The following is an 18,275-nucleotide window of genomic DNA, read 5'->3' on the forward strand; positions in this document are numbered from 1 at the left end:
TAACTGGGCAAAACACACTCATTTAAAAAATGTCGATAAAACATTTTCTTGGAAACAGAGAAGGTTAAATGAAAACAGTAGAACCAAAGAAAGGTTACAGTACATTTTGAAATGATTTTTAAAAAACCCCACCATTTTCAAATCTAAAATCCCTTTTGGGTCTGGGTGTAGTTATCTCAAAAGTTTGCAGACCGACGGCATGGATGACTTAGAATTGTATTCGACCCCCCAAATTAAAGCATCCTGATCGGCATCAAATACAGTATCTACAAAAGCTTGGAAAATTGAGACCATTATATACAATTTTATAAACATTTTAAACACCAAAACATACATCTTTTACAAACAGCCTATTTGCAACAGGTAAATTTACAAGACAATCTCTCTGATACAGTGCTTAAAAAGAACTGCTCCATGTCCCTACACATTTGTCACTTTCCGAAATGCAGTAGTACGGGCTCATAAAATTGTTAAATAGTAACAATTCAGGTACTTGTTCGCTGGAAGGGTACTACGGTACATACTAGTGGGTCCAAACACACTCCAAATATGATTCTCTAGTGCATCCTAGAAATTGGAAGAGACTTATTATGGCCTTTGTGTAATATTACATACTTGTAATTATTGCTTTTCATTATTATATAAGAAACTCTTACTCTTTTCCTATCTCTTAGCCAGCTGGCTCCATATTAGCTGATGCCAAACCCACGAATGGTCACTTTAAACCTTAGAATATACAACCAGAAGCTTAAAGGCATTGTGGATTTTCACCAGAATGATGTGCAGTTGAATGTGGCAGGACAAAAACCAGGAAACACATAACCCCCTTCTCACAGACCACACAAAATAATGATGTTGAAGGAGCTCTTTTTCCAACCCCCGTGTCCCATTGAAGCTAAAAACATAAAACAGAAAAAAAGCCTGATCACTTTGTAAATATTTGTGCACTGCCAGGGCAGCAGAGTCAAGGGAACGGACAGTTACCTGTGCAGCCCCTGCAAAGTGAACACTAGACCTTCCTGAGTTCCCACATGATCATGCTTTCCAGCTGATGGGAAATATATATATGATATTATATATATACATACACATATATAATATATATATATAATATGTATGTGTGTGTTTGTGTGTGTAAACTTGTTTATTTCCAGGCCGTGCTAGTGATTCCTAAGGGACATCTCGGGGAAGTTCCAGGAAGGCGGCAGAAATTCCCTTTCCAGGCCTTCACACTGATTCTCCAGTCGGGCAAACCTCCAAGGCATGGACTTGACTCAGTCACATGACTAAGTCTTCTACAGCGTCGTTTCATGAAAGGTCAGGACAGGAGTGCATGGGAAGCTGGCATGGAATGGAACTCAGCAGCGAAGCACTTGTAAAAGAAACTGAATGAACACCTGTTTCATTCATCCTTTACAGGCCCAGAGCTTCTGCTCACTACACGACAAACAACAGCCCAGCCACGACCAACTGAACCAGCATGTGTGCAATACAAGTAAAGTGCCTACATCAGGCTGTGGAAATGGCTTCCAGGAGGTGGCACATATGTGTTAGAAAAAAAAAGGGAAAACACTAATTGGCTTAAATATTTTCCATCACAGTGGAAGGGTTAGGAACAAACACCAGAACTGGCAAGGGGCAGCAGAAGGGAAAATAAAAATGTAACCAGTCGGTAACATTATAAACAAAGTTTAACTGTAATTGATGACTAGTCTAGGTTCCATTCTGTAATTAGCATTCCATCCTCATTTTAGAAAACATTCATTAGGTAAAAGCAGCATTTTGATAAAGGTCCAAAGAAGTGTGTGAATTCTGTAATTGCACCCTTCCTAGCGGGGCTGCTAAGGAAATATGAGATCGTGAGGTTTCCAAGGAAATAAGCTCCATGATATGTAGCATACCCTAAAGCAAGGATGGAGGGAAGTCAGAAGGGCCAGCAGATAGCATCCCCCAGGCGATTAGTCCTGAATAGTGCCAGATAAGGAATATTGGCTGAATGGATGTTCAGCTACTTAACTTCCTGTGTGAGTTTGGGCAAGTGCTTCCCCCTCTCTGGGCATGTTTCCTCTTTTATAAAATAAGAGGGCTGGACAAACAGCCTTTAAGGGCCCCTTCAGATCTTCAAATCAGCAGACATTCCACCTAGTTCCATGTTGGACTGGCTGAAAACCATTCCATAATTGTCAAGGAAGTCTAGTTTTCAAAAGATGGCAACACATGCTTGTCTGATATGTATTTACTGGCAGAGCTATTCTGCAGAAAGTCTGGGAAGATATCTTGATGAAAGAGGTGTTTTAGATAGGTCAGAGCAAAGGGGGGGCACAATTTCCTTGGGTGACTTCACAACTGCATTAGGGTCTATTTATTCCTTCATTATGGGGTCAGTCAAGTATTCTCCCCGGAGGAGATGCTGTGTAAGCAATAGTGACTCACTGGCATTAATCTCATTCTAATATTTCCTGGGGGCAAGAAATGAATTGTTGGTTTTACTTTGATGGTTTTTATGACATCGCGTTATTAGAAGTGTGGCAGTGATTCTACTCTAGACCATTAGTTTATCATTTTCTCCATGAGTCTTGCAAATGTGCCTCTTACATAAGAAAAATACCAAAGGTTTTTATCTTCAAAAGCAGCCTTAGTGAAATTCATTTATTTCAAGACCACAGTGCAGATAATACTTCCATGATGAGGAAGAGGAGACAGGAAGAGGAGAAAAGCTGAAAAATCAGTGAAGTGTATCCGTGTACTTAAGAAGCTTGACAATGAAAATGAATTCTTTTACAATAAACTTCAGAAACACTGACTCCTACAGAGAAGTGGATTAAACACAACGGAAACAATTAAAAATATGTCTGAGTGGATGAGACACAGGACAGTACAATTACACACCAATGCCATATATCATCAGAAACTGTGGACACAGATTTGCTCATTAAGCAGATAGTGCAAATATGCATTTATTTACCATGGCCACTGCACACGTGGCCATAATCTGACTGAAGCAAAGGAGGAAAAGTCACTCAACTTGTCAACTTTAAGCTTCGAGTACTGAGTAATTGTGTTTCCAGTGGAATGATTCCCCTGTCAATTGTGGAAACTCATGGCCAAAGTCCACGTGTCAGACAGAGGAAAACCCCAGGGTGTAATTAAACATTATACATTTTGCAAATATGAGTTTTGTTCTGAAAAATTATAACAAAATACTGTTGTTGTTTTTTAAAAAGCACAGTTTTGCTTTAAGTTAATATAAATGGCAGTACCAAAATAAAATGAACTGAACCAGAGTAAAATATGGCATTTGGTGTTTCTCTAATGTCACAGAGATTAGAGAAATCGGAAGGTCTGCCTCGCAGGCAGGATTTTCAGCATAGTCCAGCGCCTCAAACTTTCACGTTCACGTTCCTCAAGAGCAGCCTTATTGAGTGCAAGCATATATTTGTACATAAGCCCAGACACACACTGGTATAATTTATACACAAGAACTAATCTACTTTCTTCTCTTTGAAAAAAATGTAATTGCATTTATAGTGATGATGCTACCAATTTAGAACAACACTCAAATTTTACTGGCATTATCAAGAATTGTGATTATCTGACCGAAAACCTTGCAAGTGTTCTATTTTATGTTTTTTAATTTATAAATTATTCTTGAACCTCTAAATCTCTCTCATTCTAGAAAACAAAATACCAAAATATTACCTTTTTGTTCTTTTTATTTCTTGATTCTCAGAACAAAGGCCAATTTCTTAGTAGTGTTAAAATTGTAGTTATAGCTGGAAATGTTTATTGGAAAACAGATAATCACATTCTTTCTAATGTCTGAACAACATTAATGCCCCAACCCACAAAATGTAACCCAAATATCCTCTTACTCTTCTTCATTATACCTTCCTCCAAGATCATAAAACCCAACGATATTGTATTGGATGCTTAACACAAACAAACAAAAATAACTAAGCATACTAAACATGTTACCTACACCTAATTTTATAGCTGAAAATTGGGCAGCTTATAAAAAAAAATAAAGTTGACTTTGAAAGGCTTCAGCCCATTTTCTTGTTTGTTTAATAATACTTGTTTTGCTTTCCTTTTGTCTACATGACTAACTTATCCAATAACGATAACTAGTATTTTCACTTCCCCTCACTGGCTCAAAATCACATGCCTCTTCGCCGGTCGCCAGTTATTAATACTGCAAGGACTGATGCCGTAACACTGCCCAGGGCACAGCACTGCACAGAGCCATACAAGACCGACAGTGTAACCGAGGAGGTGGCATTTGTGTCTCCTTTAAAATCCCAGTGAACGTTCTTGGTCATGGACACAGGTCCACACTGCAAGGGCTACCAGGCACCTGTCAGAGACAGTTTCTGAGGCTTTCCTTTCCCCAGCTGGAGTCACGCTGGCCTGACAAAGCTTGGCTTGTGAAGGAGTTCCTGGGGGAAACGCCTCTGTGCCTCCATGCTCAGCACGCCCCTCTCTGCCGGGCCGCGAGCCCCGCCAGTCTCCTTCTGGAAGCAGCAGTGCAAAGCCCCGGGCGCCCCTTAAACCTGGGTCTGGTGCTGAGTCTCCACAAAGGGGATGTGAAGGCTGGCGAGGCTGAGCTCACCCACGCTCTCGTAGTCATTCGTGGCCACTTCCACCTCGTCACAGCCGCAGCTGGCCGACACATCAGAGGACGAGGTGCCTCTGGAGTTCTGCAAGGATAGAGACACACTGTGTGCAGGCCCTGCTGTCTCTGTTCCCTGGGTCAAGTTCACGGCAAAAGTACTAAATTCACAGCTGGCAGGCGGGCCTACCAGCTCGGCTTCGTTGGGGAATGGGTGCGGGGGGAGGTACTGGCTGGGATGGAACTGTGGCCTTCTCCTGCAGTCTGGGCTCAGGGTGCTGGCCAGCGACACAGGCTGGGACGGCGGCATGGACTCGTACTGGTCCGGGAAGTCCTCTGGCAGGGGCGGGGGCAGCTGGTCCTGACTCAGGAACTCCTCTTCGTGAGGGGGCGGGTACTCGCTGTCAATGTCATAGCCGCCCAGGTAGTAATCGCTCTCCAGCTCCCGGGTGCTGCCCTGGTGCGCAGACCCTCCCTCCTGGTTCTCAAAGTGGGGCACCTCCTCTATATCCGACAGGCGGGCTGGTGGCATCCAGTCCGAGGTGTCCCAGTGGTAGGCTGTGAGTGAAAAAGCCATGGCAGTTAATTTCCTCCAGGCTGGAGTTGGGGCAGGGTTTGGAATGCAGATAAGGGACCTGGCATGCAATTAACATCCAAGAGACCCTAAGAAGCCAAGCCCTGTGCATGCTCCTTACAAGGGTCGATCAGGGGCCAGCCATGCTCTGGCCCTGGGAGAACAAGGCGACAGCAGCTCTGAGACATGGTGCCTGGGTGCTGTTGAGCCTTACACACGGCCATTCCATAAGGGCTGGCCAGCGAGGGCATGCTGAGGTCACGCTGAGGAAACGGTTCTAGGACCCCTCCCCCACTCTCCCTTCCTCTCCCTATGCTAAGTGCAGAGTCAGGCTGGCAACATGCTAGCGGGGAGAGAGATGCATCAGCTGCACTGTGGACCACAGGAGGCAGGGGGAGTGCATGAGAATGCTTGAGCTGCACCGCAGGGGAGTGGCTGGGGGGAGGGACGTGGGCGGGGCTTTCACCTCCAATACCAAGCTCACGAGACACCTGGAACATGCAAAATTCAGATCAAAGAAATGCAGAACAAATGGAGGGAGGACAGGGTAAGAAGCAACTCAGCAATTCAAAACATAGGTAAAACATTATGCCGGGGTCATGGCAGAGTCACCTCGGTTGTAATTCTGTCCTTGATCCATGACAGACACTGTTTAAATACAAAGTGAGAGTTAAAACTGACAGTCCAAGAGGGAAAAAGAGAACATTATAGATGACTTCAAAAACATGCTACTATTTCTCCCCATTGTTAGAAAATAAAAAAGTACATCCCATCTACACCATGAACTAATTGTATTATGTAACTAATTTAAGTTATCTGACTGAAATCTATTCCCACTATAGTATGTATAGCTTTGAACAGTTTCTTAAGCAGTCTCAGGTCATAATAGATGCTCGATAAATACATGTTGAATGTAAGAATGAATTTAGTACCAATCAAAATTCCTAGTAATTGGGTACTCTTCTCTTGGGATAAATTTCATAAAAAGAGCATTTCACATATCTAAAAAAAATTATGAACTAGATTTTTTTTTCCCCAAATTTTTAAATTCATCCCAATACCTACAGAAATTTCCAGGGTCTCCTTTGAAACCACCTATTTACTGCCCCTCTGTTGCCGGCTGATTAAAATCACCCCTAGTTTAAAGTACCAAGGAAGCAATATTTCCAAAAGGATAACTACCCAAAGAAATTCTATGGAAGAAAAAAGTAAATACCTTCATTCTCTATAGTGTCAACTACATTGTTGACAAGCTGAATGACAGTCACTATGGATGCTTGTGGTCAGGAAAAGAAGACAGGGGGGAAGGGAAGGACAGCCTCAGGTTAGTTATGTATTTAAAACATATGTTAATGTTTCTTAACAACAACAATGGCAACAACACAGGTGCAGCATGCATACCCCCAGAGCCTCCCCACAGTCTGTCCAGGGGGCAGTGCTCCCGTGAACACTCTTCCTAGGGACCCGGGACTCTGGGATCAGAAGGGGAATGACAGCAAATCCAGGGCCAGTTCTCCTGATAGGTGTGATCAACAGGGATTGTTAGGTCATAAATTCACGTTTCACAGCTCAGTGAAATCAATCTGGAAGGCAGTGGGTCGTCAAGTCCATGCCAATTCCTCATTAGTAAATCCCAAAGGCTCTACAGGAAGACCTCACTATTCCTGAAGAGAATTTTTTGTGGGCCAGCCATGCTCCTCCTAACCAAGTGCCATGATGGAGGGTTAACTTTGCAGAACCAATGGCTTCACACTCACATGACACCACCCATAGCCTAGAATAACCCAAGGCCCAGCTTTCATCAGTAAAGTGAAGATAGACATCCGCATTTGGCCTCTGAAATGGTTACTATAATCTGGGAAGGCGATTTCTTTTAGGCTTTATATGAGTTGACTTAGTACCTGATACCACCAGCAGCTTGTAGAGAGGTGATCAGTTTAAAACTAATTTGCTGAAAATTCCTAATACTGCCTGCTTTTGTCAAGACCAATCCAGAATGGTAAGCATGAGGCCGAGTGTGTGACTTTAGGGTGCACAGTGAAGAACCCATGAGAATGGTCAACCAGGCGTTGTTGCCAGAGAGGCTGCCTGGAGTTTGGAAACTATCTGTTCTCAGTTGCTTCTCTACAAAACACAAACCAGTGGCAATTTTTCTTCCAGTTGGGGATGAGAAAAGGAGGGAGCACCAGGCAAATGGATCTGGAGGTGTGCCCTGACCCTCTGAAAATGGTTCTAGAAATCCACTGTTACGCGGTCTGTCACGCCCACAGTCAGATACATCGTGGCTTCTGCTCCTCTTAAGAGCAATTCTGATACCAAATGTCCACCATGGGGTTCAGCACACAGAAAAAATGTGACAAGGCTTTATGGGTTGAATGATTACACAAATTAATAAATATTCAATTTTTGCCAATTGCTTATCAACAGGCAAATAGCATTATTAAGGCTATCTTTGTGGATGACTAGTTGAAATTATACTTGGGGGCACTGGTCAGTTGGCTCAGTGATAGAGCATTGACCCAGTGTGTGGAAGTCCCAGATTCTATTCCAGGTCAGGGCACACAGGAGAAATGATCATCTGCTTCTCTACCCCTTCTCTTTCCCTTTCTCTATCTTTCCTTTCTCTTCTCACAGCCATGGTGCAAATGTTTTGAGCAAGTTGGCTCCATGGCTTCATATGCTGAGGTGGCTCAGTTGCTGAGCAATGGAGCAGCTGCCCCAGAGCATCGTCCTATAGGGCGCTTGCTGGGTGGATCCCAGTCAGGGCACATGTGGCAGTTTGTCTCTCTGCCTCCCTGCCTCCCAGCCTCTCACTAAATAAATAAATAAATAAATAAATAGAAATTATTCTCGGGGCCCTGGCTGGTTGGCTCAGTGGCAGAGCATAGGCCTGGCTGTGGACGTTCCAGGTTTGATTCTCAGTCAGGGCACACAGGAGAAGTGACCATCTGCTTCTTCACCCCTTGCCCCCTCTCTTTCTTTCTCTCTCTTCCACTCCCACAGCCATGGCTGGATTGGTTTGAGCGTATCAGCCCTGGGTGCTGAGGATGGCTCCATGGAGCCTCTGCCTCTGGTGCTAAAAAATAGCTTCCAAGCATGATCCCAGATGGGCAGAGCAGCATCCCGACAGGGGTTGCCAGGTGGATCCCAGTCGGGGTTCATGTGGGAGTCTGTCTCTCTATCTCCCCTCTTTTCTCTTGGAAAAGAAAAAGAAAAAAAAAAGGAGATTATTTTTGGTTCACCACTCCTGCTATCTTATAACCAGTTCTGCTATCCTCTCTGATCCTGAGGAGAACCACCCACCCTCCAAAGCTGGTGCCTCAGTTCTGGGAACCCAGTCCAGCAACCTCTTTATTAATTTCACAAGAGGTAGAGGTAGCTGCTTTTGAGTGTAGCAAGGTCCACGAACCATGTGGAATCAAATGCACCACTGTGGGCGTGTGTGCATTTTTCTAAGAGCCGCCCATATTCAATAGTATTCAATAGTATTCAATAGATTCTCCAGAAGCCCATGACCCCAAATGATCATAAAGGGGATTCAACTGAATGAAGATGTCACTTCTTTGGGAAGTGTTCTATGGGGAGGAGGTCTTGCCTCTGAACTAACTTCTAATGATATGGATATTGGGTGTGTGGTGAAGAGATAATCATTAGTTTAAAAATTAAAAAGAAAATAGCCCTGGCCGGTTGGCTCAGTGGTAGAGCGTCGGCCTGCCGTGCAGAAGTCCCGGGTTCGATTCCCGGCCAGGGCACACAGGAGAAGCGCCCATCTGCTTCTCCACCCCTCCCCCTCTCCTTCCTCTCTGTCTCTCTCTTCCCCTCCCGCAGCCGAGGCTCCATTGGAGCAAAGATGGCCCGGGCGCTGGGGATGGCTCCTTGGCCTCTGCCTCAGGCACTAGAGTGGCTCTGGTCGCAACAGAGGGATGCCCCGGAGGGGCAGAGCATCGCCCCCTGGTGGGCAGAGCATCGCCCCCTGGTGGGTGTGCCGGGTGGATCCCAGTTGGGTGCATGCGGGAGTCTGTCTGACTGTCTCTCCCCAGTTTCCAGCTTCAGAAAAATACAAAAAAAAAAAAAAAAATTAAAAAGAAAATAAAGAAAAGAAGCTATACTGTTTGCTAGAGAGTATCATCTGGGATGAGGCTGTTCCGTCATGAACCATATCAAAGAAGACACATTATGGAGGTCTGTGGAGACCTTGTCCACCTCCGACATGGATCCCTGGGCTTGCTCACAACTGCAGCTTGATCGATGCTCCTGTAGCCACGACACCCAACAATGGAGCCAACCCAAAGCCTGGTGAATATGCCCAAAAGCCTATGATCAGGTCAAGAAACATAAGTGGTCATGTCATCTTTCTCTCCACCACTGACTGGCAGCACAGGAAGCAGAAGCCACCCCAGGGGACACACCCGTGACTTCTTACCGTTGTCATCACCAGAATCTGACTGGAAGGAGCTCAGGGACTGAACCTCCGAGTTGCTGCCTTTATTGCTGCCTGCGAAGCAGGTCAAGTCTCCCGGGTCATCAGCTCCTTTGTCTTCGTGGACAGCCAGAGAACAAGCACAAACGACACTGGTTACCTTGTGCGGATTTCCAGCTCGGCCACCCCCAAAGTTCACTTCTCGGAGCTCTTTCATTTGCTCAGAGAAAATAATTTAACTCTACAACAGAGAATTGATTGTGCCATCGGGGCAAAGGTCCGTCTGTCAATCAAGTGATTTACATTATGGATTCAAAACCCTTAACCCGTGGTAAATGAGCTTCCAAATAGCTGACAGCTGAAAGTAGTTGTGCCCTCCTCAAAGTGAAGCCTAAGTGAGGAGTGGAACGAGGATGAAGTGTCTGGGTCGCTCCTTGCCATTCAGAGTTAATTTAAATCATTTACATGAACCTATGTGGTGTCAACACCAGGTTAAATGAGATTACTTTTAAAAAAGGGGTATAAATATTTTATAGGCAAGAATGCCATTACATTTATCCTAACTCCCTTCTCTGGGGAATGGGTGCAGTTCCCCACCCTTCTGGCTAGAGGGCAGTGTCACATCATTTTTGGGAATGACAGTGTTCTGCACTCAGGTAAGTGACGGCAATCAGCAGTGCAGACGTGCTCTTATCCACACACCTCCTCCCTCTTTGCTGTATACAAAGACAGACTGAACCTCTCTCTCTCTCTCTCTCCCTCTCTCGGGCTACCTTCTTATTTGATGGACTAAAGGAAGCAATAAAAACAACCCACGTCTTGAAACTGTCTAGTGAAAAAGGAATTAGCCACCTAGAGATTGTCTCACCGGCTAACTGCCTTGCTTAACAGAGAAGGAAAAGTATTCAATAAAAACTCAATAAGACTTTGTGGGGGAATGACAGGTTTGGCCTGAGGTGGATTCTGGAACTAAAGCTGTCACACTACGAAGTAGGTGGAGGGAAAGGATCACTAGGAAAAGCTTCGAATCATCATGTCACGTGACGGTACAACAAAGACAGTGACTTGTGATTAAGGGAAAAGTTGTTCCTGCTCGCAGCTGGAGAAGCCCATTTCTCCCACAGAGGGTGATGTTGGTAGCAGGCACCGTGACTCTGCATCTGCTGTCAGACGATGAGGACACAGCGAAATGATGAGTTGGATAAACAACTGATATAAGTGGAGAGAGGTGCCACAGAGGAATTCACCTCCCAGAAGCCGCATCATGGAAAATATGAAGAAGTGCTGCAGAAAAGCATAAAGCGGCCACCAGGCTTAGCCCTGAACAGAAGGGGGGGGAGGTGACAAACGATCCACGCTGGTGAATAGAATGTTGTGCATAAGACTGCTTCCTCCACTCCTCCATTTATTCAAACCCTGTTTCTTTCATTGTTAAATTAGAAAAAATAATAATAAACAAAACAAAAGAAAAAAAAAGAGCCTTCCCTTTAGCTATGGGATTGGCAAGGTTTTAGTAAAGTCTAACGTTACAGATGATTTGAGACAGAATATATTCATGAGAAAAGTCCAAAGGATTCTACTTAAATGTGTCTCCAGAAAAACAGTCAGCAGGCAGGGCATTTGGGGTGGAACTGGACTAGAAGAGAGCCTTCTCCATCAAGAGATGCTCTCCCCCTGATATCCCTTTCCCTCCTTCCTGCTAAAGCTTCCAAGGGACGTGTTGCAAGAGCACAGGCTCTGAACTCTGGGGTATCAGGTTGGAATCTTCACCCCGTTCTTACCAGTTACTTTCCCCTAGGTAAGTAATCTAAAGTTAAGATTCCCCACACTGCAGTGATGGCCTTTTGTGTTTATCTCGTGTCTCTGTTTCCTCAGAAAATCTCTTTGCCCTGAACTCTTGCATTCTGGATTCTGTCTTGGGAACTCCCTGAGACACTCTTGAGACCATTAACAACCTTTGCCAAGTGCAATACAGATCTTAGCCTGTGTCCTCCTTGGCAGTTTCACAGGGCTCAATCCTGCCGGCCTTGCTGATACTGTTGGCTTCTGCACAGCTGCCCTTTCCTCCTTCTCTGCACTCCTTGTTGGCAGCTGTTTGTCTTCCTCTATCCATTTCCTACATGGAGGTATCACCAAGGTTCTTTTGGAAGCCCAGTTTGACCATCCTCTCTGCTCCTGCTCCCTCGGGGAGCTCACTCTCCTAGAGAGTCACCCATCCTGCATGCAGGTGTCCTCACTTTCACCTCTAGCCTCACCTGTCTCCTAAACCACAGAGCCAGACACCCTTCCTGTGTCCCCTCCACTGATCCAGATGCTTTTTGCTTCTCAAAGGCCCTCTCCAATAGCTTGTCACCCAAATCTTACTCATGCTTAAAGACACCAGCAGGGATGCCCCTTTCCTCCTGGAAGGCACCCATGATCTCTTCAGGGTATGTTCTCTAGATTCATTTGAAACCTGCCTCTCCCCCTACCCTGTACCCCAACATATGTTATAGTATACTCAGGGCGTCCCTGCTACTCAAACAGAAGGCTCTTTGGCCTGATGAAAAGCCATAGGTTATAGCAGAGCTCGTCTATAGTTTCATCCTGACTGATGTTAGGGCAGGGGAAACAGTCACCATCTCTCACCTAGATGTTCATAGATACCAGCTAATTAGTCTCTCTGTTTTCTTCTTTCCTTAGTCCTGTTTAGTCTCTTCTCCAAGGAACAGAGCCATTTTAAATATATATATATATAAATTAGGTTATAACACTCACTTGCTTAAAAACCTATCCTAGTCTTGCTGTTAAGATGCCCCCAATCTCCCCTGATACTTATCAAGTTCCAACTACATTGATATCCTCCACATTCTCCAACATGCAAAGGCCTTCCCCACCACAGGGCCTTTGCACCTGTGGCTCTTCCCTTCGTCTAGAATACAGCTGCATGAGGCCAAGGGAGTGGGAAACACCACCATCTGGTCCAGACCCTTTTCTCTCCTGTGGTTCACCCTCTTGTTTCATGGACCCTGCATTGTAGCCAAACAGAATGACTTGCTTTTCTTCTGATCATGTCGGTCCCTCTACGCCGAAAGCCCTCCTTTCCCCAGGTCTATAATCCACCATGACCCAACTCAAATGTCCTTCTATTCTCAAGGCTTCACTCCAGAAAACTGGAAGTACTCTCTTCCTGACCTGCCCCGAGCAGTTTCTGCGTATAACTCATGTAGCTACCGCTTGCTTCACGGCCAATGGTGTGCTATTGTGAAAGAGTGTGGGTTTTAGGGTTTGGAAGCCCTGGATTGGGGTATTGCTTATTAGCTTCTACTGCAGACTCTTTGTGACCATGGCACCTTACGCTCTTGGAGCCTCATTTTCCCCATCTGTAAGTGGAGATAAGAAACAGAGCAAATTTTCATGGCTGACGTGAACACCCAATGCCAGATGGTATCATAATGAACGCTCTGTCCCTGCGGGTTCTCTCTCCCTTCCCCGGACTCCCTTCTCAAGTGCGCACACAGGGGCGGCTTCTCCATGAACGCTGGTGGAACAGAGAAGGACGCATCTCCTCCTACTCACTCTCGGTTCCCGCATCCCAGCCGTTCTTCCGGATGGAGTCGCAGTCGGAGCGGCAAGGGGACACGGCGGGGAGGTTGGGGGCCACACTGCACACGACCACACCCCGCCTGGCTGTCAGGATGCGTGGGGACTCCGGGTGGAAGGTGGTCATCTCCTGGTGCTCGCCCCCCAGCCCGTCCACGATCTTGTCCAGGTTGCTCCGGGAGTCGCTCTGGAAGCACGGGGTGTAGGCCATGGGGCGCACGGGGACCTGCGGGGGCCCCACCTCCTGGTAGACGTTGCGGCCGTCCCCGCCGCCCCGCAGGTTCCGGAAGGGGATGCCGTTGCTCTTATTGAGCAGGGCGGCCGTGGCGGGGTCCTGCACCAGCGTGATGTTGTTGCGGGAGTAGTTCTTGCGGAAGACCTTTTTGCGGAAGACGATGAAGATGACCACTAAGAGGAAGATGATGAAGAGGACGACGGCGATGCCGATGAGCTCCTCCTTCCCCACGTAGGAGTGGCCGGCCTGGATGTTGGGCACCACCACGGGCCGCAGCCCGCAGTACTGGCCCACGAAGCCCGGCGTGCAGTTACACAGGAAGGAGCCGAACACGTTGACGCAGGAGCCCCCGTTCTCACACTCCTCCCGCTCGCACTCGTTGATGTCCTCTTCACACCTGCAGGATCCAACACACACGAGCCCCCTCTCAAACGTCAGACCTGGCTATGGAGTCTGGGATGCTCCAGCTCGGTTCAAAACTGACTTCTTTAAAAGAGAACAATGCACCTAAAGGGTACGTGAAGCACCCCGAAAATGGTGATGGTGTGTGTGCGTGGGGGCGGGAGGGGGTGCTGAGCTGAGTCAAGAGCATGCATTAGGTATTTCTCCCATCCAGCCTCTCTCAGAGAATCTGACACCCCCCCCCCCCCCCCCCCCCCCGGGCAGGGCTAGGAAAAGGCTGTCTTGGGACAGAAGAAAGGCGTAGAGAAAGAAAGAACAGATGCTGCTGAAGAGGTATGGGTTTCCAAATCCTTAGGGCCAGACACATTTCAGAATTTAAAATATTGCAATTTTGGAAATGACTTAGACTACTATCTTTTTCTTTTCTTCTTCTTTTCCAAGTGAGAGAAGGGGAGATAAAGAGACAGACTCCCACATGCACTCTGACCGGGATCCACCTGGCAACCCTGTCTGGGGTTGATGCTTGGCCCATCTGGGGTCATGCATGCAACAGAGCTATTTTTAGCATCTGAGGTGGAGGCTCCATGGAGCCATCCTCAGTGCCCCAGCCCATGCACTCGAACCAATCAAGCCATGGCTGCTGGAGGGGAAGAGAGAAAGAGGGAGAGAAGGGGGACTAGGAGGGGTGGAGAAGCAGATGGTTGCTTTTCCTGTGGGCCCTGATCAGGAATCGAACCTGGGACATTCATGTGCCAGGCCAACCAGCCTAGGCCTACTAGCTTTCATATTATGTAAAATATTCACTCCATCCCACCCTAGGAACTGGTGCTGGCATAGGACCATAATCAACTACACCAGTGTTCTGGCAGTAAAGCATATGGATGTTCACACTAAATGAGAGAGATAAAGAGTAAAAATTGCCTCAGAGTGGTTTTGGTTGTTTTGGGCACCAATTCATTTTGCCACCAATTTATCCTCAATCCAGTCAGTCCTCGAAGCTTCCGGTTTTATACAATTGCAGATAAACATCTGTGGTTTTATATACCCTATATAGAGTTTCCCCAGAGGAGGAAGTCTTTAGTTTTGACATTTTCCTGTAATGGTTATAGTAATAACCAGTAAAAACCAGGTTTGGCCTTTCTGGGAAATTTGGGGTAACAGGGTACATAGGGGTGGGCAGGTGCAGGGAGGACTACATATCTATGTATCTTCCAGAGTCTGTACTTACTTTAAAAGCTTATCTTCCAAATTCTGTGCTTATTTTAAAAGCTAATGCTAATAAAGATTACTAGGGAAAAAATGACTGAAACATTTGAGTGAAATGTAATCAAATTAATTTTGTTCTTATTAAAGCAATCCATGACTTGCTTTGGGTATAATTATAAGGCAAATATTTAAGTCTTACTATTTCTTAGTTTAAAATTATTTGAGAACACAGACTGTTTTTCCTTCACTTATCTCTACTTCGGCAATTGTTCCTCTATGTTCATTTAAAAGGCCCCATCACCTATATTTTTGGTAATCTACTTCTCTAAATGTAGTCAAATGTTCCTAATTTGAACAGACTGAAGCCAGGTCAACTGGAAATTAGTCAGAATCGCAGAGTATTTAAAAACAAATGCAGCTTTATTACTTTAAATTGCATCCAACGATTCAAAGTCGGTTAAGTATTTCCTGGTAAAGTCCTCAGGAGATTTGCTTTAACGAATACATAAGTCTGATCTGTAATTAGAATATCACTTGCTTGTGATTACACATATATATATATATACATACATACATACATACATACATACACACATATACTTTTAAAGCCATCAAGGATGGATGAAAGTGGCATTTTACTAAAAACTTAAAATATTCCGTTTCTATTTGGCTAACACTTTAACTTCCCTACTTCTTGGTGAGGGAGGGTGAAGGTTTGCAAAGGGAAGGTGATTTTTGGTTTCTCAGAATGATCATAAAATGTTACACAGTAGAGTCCAGTTAATGAGTTCTGGGGAAATGGATATTATGTCTGCCTCAGAATTACACTGGAAAAATTAGGGGTCAGAGATGACCTTCTTTAAAAGAATTGTTTTAAAGAAACTCAATAAATATATAAAATTTATATATTTCATATAATATTTTTTATTTTATAAAAATATGATTTATATATATTTAATATAAAGTTATATAAATACACATAGTAAATATATAAAAATTTGAAACTGTAAAGGAGTAAAAAGTAAAATATATAAATTACCCATAACCTCATTACCCAGAGATAAACCCTGTTAAGATTTTACGCACTCTATATAAAGATATTACCCCTTTGCCTGTCCTATCACTGGTAAATATTTTACCCCAGTTAGTTTTTTATTCAGCAGAAATAAGGAGCATAAAGACTTGAACAATCTCACTTACGTAACTCCAGTGAGCCCAGCTTTGCAACTGCAGATGAAAGTGTTTCCTATTGGGTCACAGGAACCCCCATTCCGGCAAGGGTTTGGGAAGCAGGCTGTGATCTCGGATTCACAGTTCCTCCCGGTGAACTGTGAGAGACAGGTACACTGATAGCCTGGGGAAACAGAGGCCCTCATGAGCTGAATGCACGGACTCAGTTACAACGTGTCCTCCTAATTCCCTCTGAACGGAATCGAAGGCAGATTCCAGGTTCCAAAGATGAATAGTGAATTGGTTATTTTGAACTTAGAACATAGGTTTTCACAAAAATGCCAATTAATGGTTTGAATTTCCCACTAGTCCACAAAAATTCACCTTATGAATTACATACATGAATGCTAGTGAGAATGCTAAGAGATAGCCAATGAACATCTAAGATTCTAAGAGCAAAGCCCAGGACAGGGAGGGGGATGCTTTTCCTACCACAGCACTGTTGTAAAAGACAGGATGCTTTCAGATAGAAGTTTACATGAGTACCATGCTCATGTCATTAGAACACATTCAACAGCAGCTTTCTGAGCAGAGGTTTATAAAAGTTAAATGTTGTGAGACCTTGCATTGCTGAACATATCTTTATCTACCTTTACACTTCTTGGATAGTTAGGTTTGTATGGAATTCTAAGCAGTTCCCTTCAGGCCACTTCTGAGAAATCCAAGGTTGTTTTCGTTCCTCAAGTTTATGTGACCTGTCCCCCACCCCCACCCCCGCCGCCGACCCCCAACAGCTTGGAGTAGCTTCTCTTGTCCCCAGTTTTCTAAGATTTCACACTGATGTACTTTAGTTTGGGTTTATTTCCATCTGTACTGGGTACTCAGTGGGCCACTGCAATCTGGAAATTCTTCTCTTTTAACTTTGGGAAAACATAACTATTTCATTGGTGGTTTTATTTTGTTGTTTTTTTTTTTTATTCTGTCTTATGGGACTTTTATGGTTTGGATCTCAGAGCTTTTGGATCTTCCTTGAATTTTGTCTTTCTTTTATTACAAGTCTGTGGGGTTTTGCTTTACTTTCTGAAAGTTTTTTGACTTTTAAAACCTTTGTGAGATATTCACTTATGTTGTCATTTTCCAAGGTTTCATTTGATGAGTTGTTTATTTTTAAATAATTACACCTTGCTCCTGTTTTGTGGCTGCAATATTTTCTCTTATCTGTCTGAAGTTATTAATAATATTTTAATGAAGTTTCCTCCCTGCATCATTTCCTCCAAGTTGCTTCTGTGTGTTGATCTCTGTGATGGTAAATTTTATGTCTCAGACTTACTAGGCTGTGGTTCCCGGTTGTTTGTCAAACACTATTGTTGCTGTGACAGTATCTGTGCATGTGATTAACATTTATATCAGTTGATTTTAAGTAAAGCAAGTTACCCCCCATAATGTGGCTGGGTCTTGTCCATTCACTTGAAGGTTTTAAGAAGGAATTCTTTTTCAAAAGTGCAGCATAGATACTTTGCCTGAGTTTTCAGCTGAGAATTTCAAATTCAAGACTGCAGAATCAATTCTTACATAAATTTGTGGCCTGCTGACCTGCCCTAAATGTTTCAGAAGTGTCAGCCCTTACAATCCTATGAGCCACTTTCTTAAAAATCCATCCATGCATCCATCCATCCATCCATCTAATTGGTTTTGTTCCTCTGGAGAACCTTATATATTCTCTGTCTTCCAAATTAGAGGATTTCTTTCCTTGTCTGGTTATCCTGGCTTATCGGCTCATGTTAAAGAGTAGGGTGTTAAAAAGTAGAAATCTGATGGGAAGTTCTAAGCCTTTGAGTGGGGCTTGTTAACTATGATACTGTGTTAGTACCTCTGAGTAGGTCAGCTTCTCCCGTAATTACTTTTATTCTCTTCCAAGGGGGAGTGCAAAGGCCTAGTTTCTAACATTCAGGGGACTGGGTGGTGAAAGAGGAAAGGTGGTGTGGGTCTCAGCATCCAGTAAGCACGTCATAGTCATACATACTTACTCCATAGACACTGTAAACAACCGTCCTCACTCTTACTTGAAAGGCCCTTG

At 44.6% G+C, this 18,275-nt stretch overlaps 1 protein-coding gene and 1 non-coding gene across 2 annotated transcripts in view; one reads left to right on the forward strand and one right to left on the reverse strand.

Annotated features, from left to right (window-relative positions):
* Positions 1-402: 402 nt before the first annotated feature.
* The window catches only part of FAT3 (FAT atypical cadherin 3), a 717,392-nt gene continuing 699,519 nt past the window's right edge, over positions 403-18,275 (reverse strand). The window contains exons 24-29 of the mRNA XM_066248474.1: positions 16,229-16,382; positions 13,162-13,817; positions 9,607-9,720; positions 6,400-6,459; positions 5,796-5,831; positions 403-5,167 (exon numbers count right to left, since the gene is read on the reverse strand). Of these exons, the coding sequence (XP_066104571.1) occupies positions 4,545-5,167; positions 5,796-5,831; positions 6,400-6,459; positions 9,607-9,720; positions 13,162-13,817; positions 16,229-16,382 (1,643 nt within the window). The 3' untranslated portion in view covers positions 403-4,544. The remainder of the gene's footprint in view (positions 5,168-5,795; positions 5,832-6,399; positions 6,460-9,606; positions 9,721-13,161; positions 13,818-16,228; positions 16,383-18,275) is intronic.
* Positions 8,860-8,935, forward strand: TRNAG-GCC (transfer RNA glycine (anticodon GCC)). Its single transcript has one exon. It is a non-coding gene; the product is annotated as a tRNA-Gly (tRNA).

The sequence above is a fragment of the Saccopteryx bilineata genome, chromosome 1 (genome assembly GCF_036850765.1).
Source record: "Saccopteryx bilineata isolate mSacBil1 chromosome 1, mSacBil1_pri_phased_curated, whole genome shotgun sequence".
In the NCBI taxonomy this organism is placed as follows: domain Eukaryota; kingdom Metazoa; phylum Chordata; class Mammalia; order Chiroptera; family Emballonuridae; genus Saccopteryx; species Saccopteryx bilineata.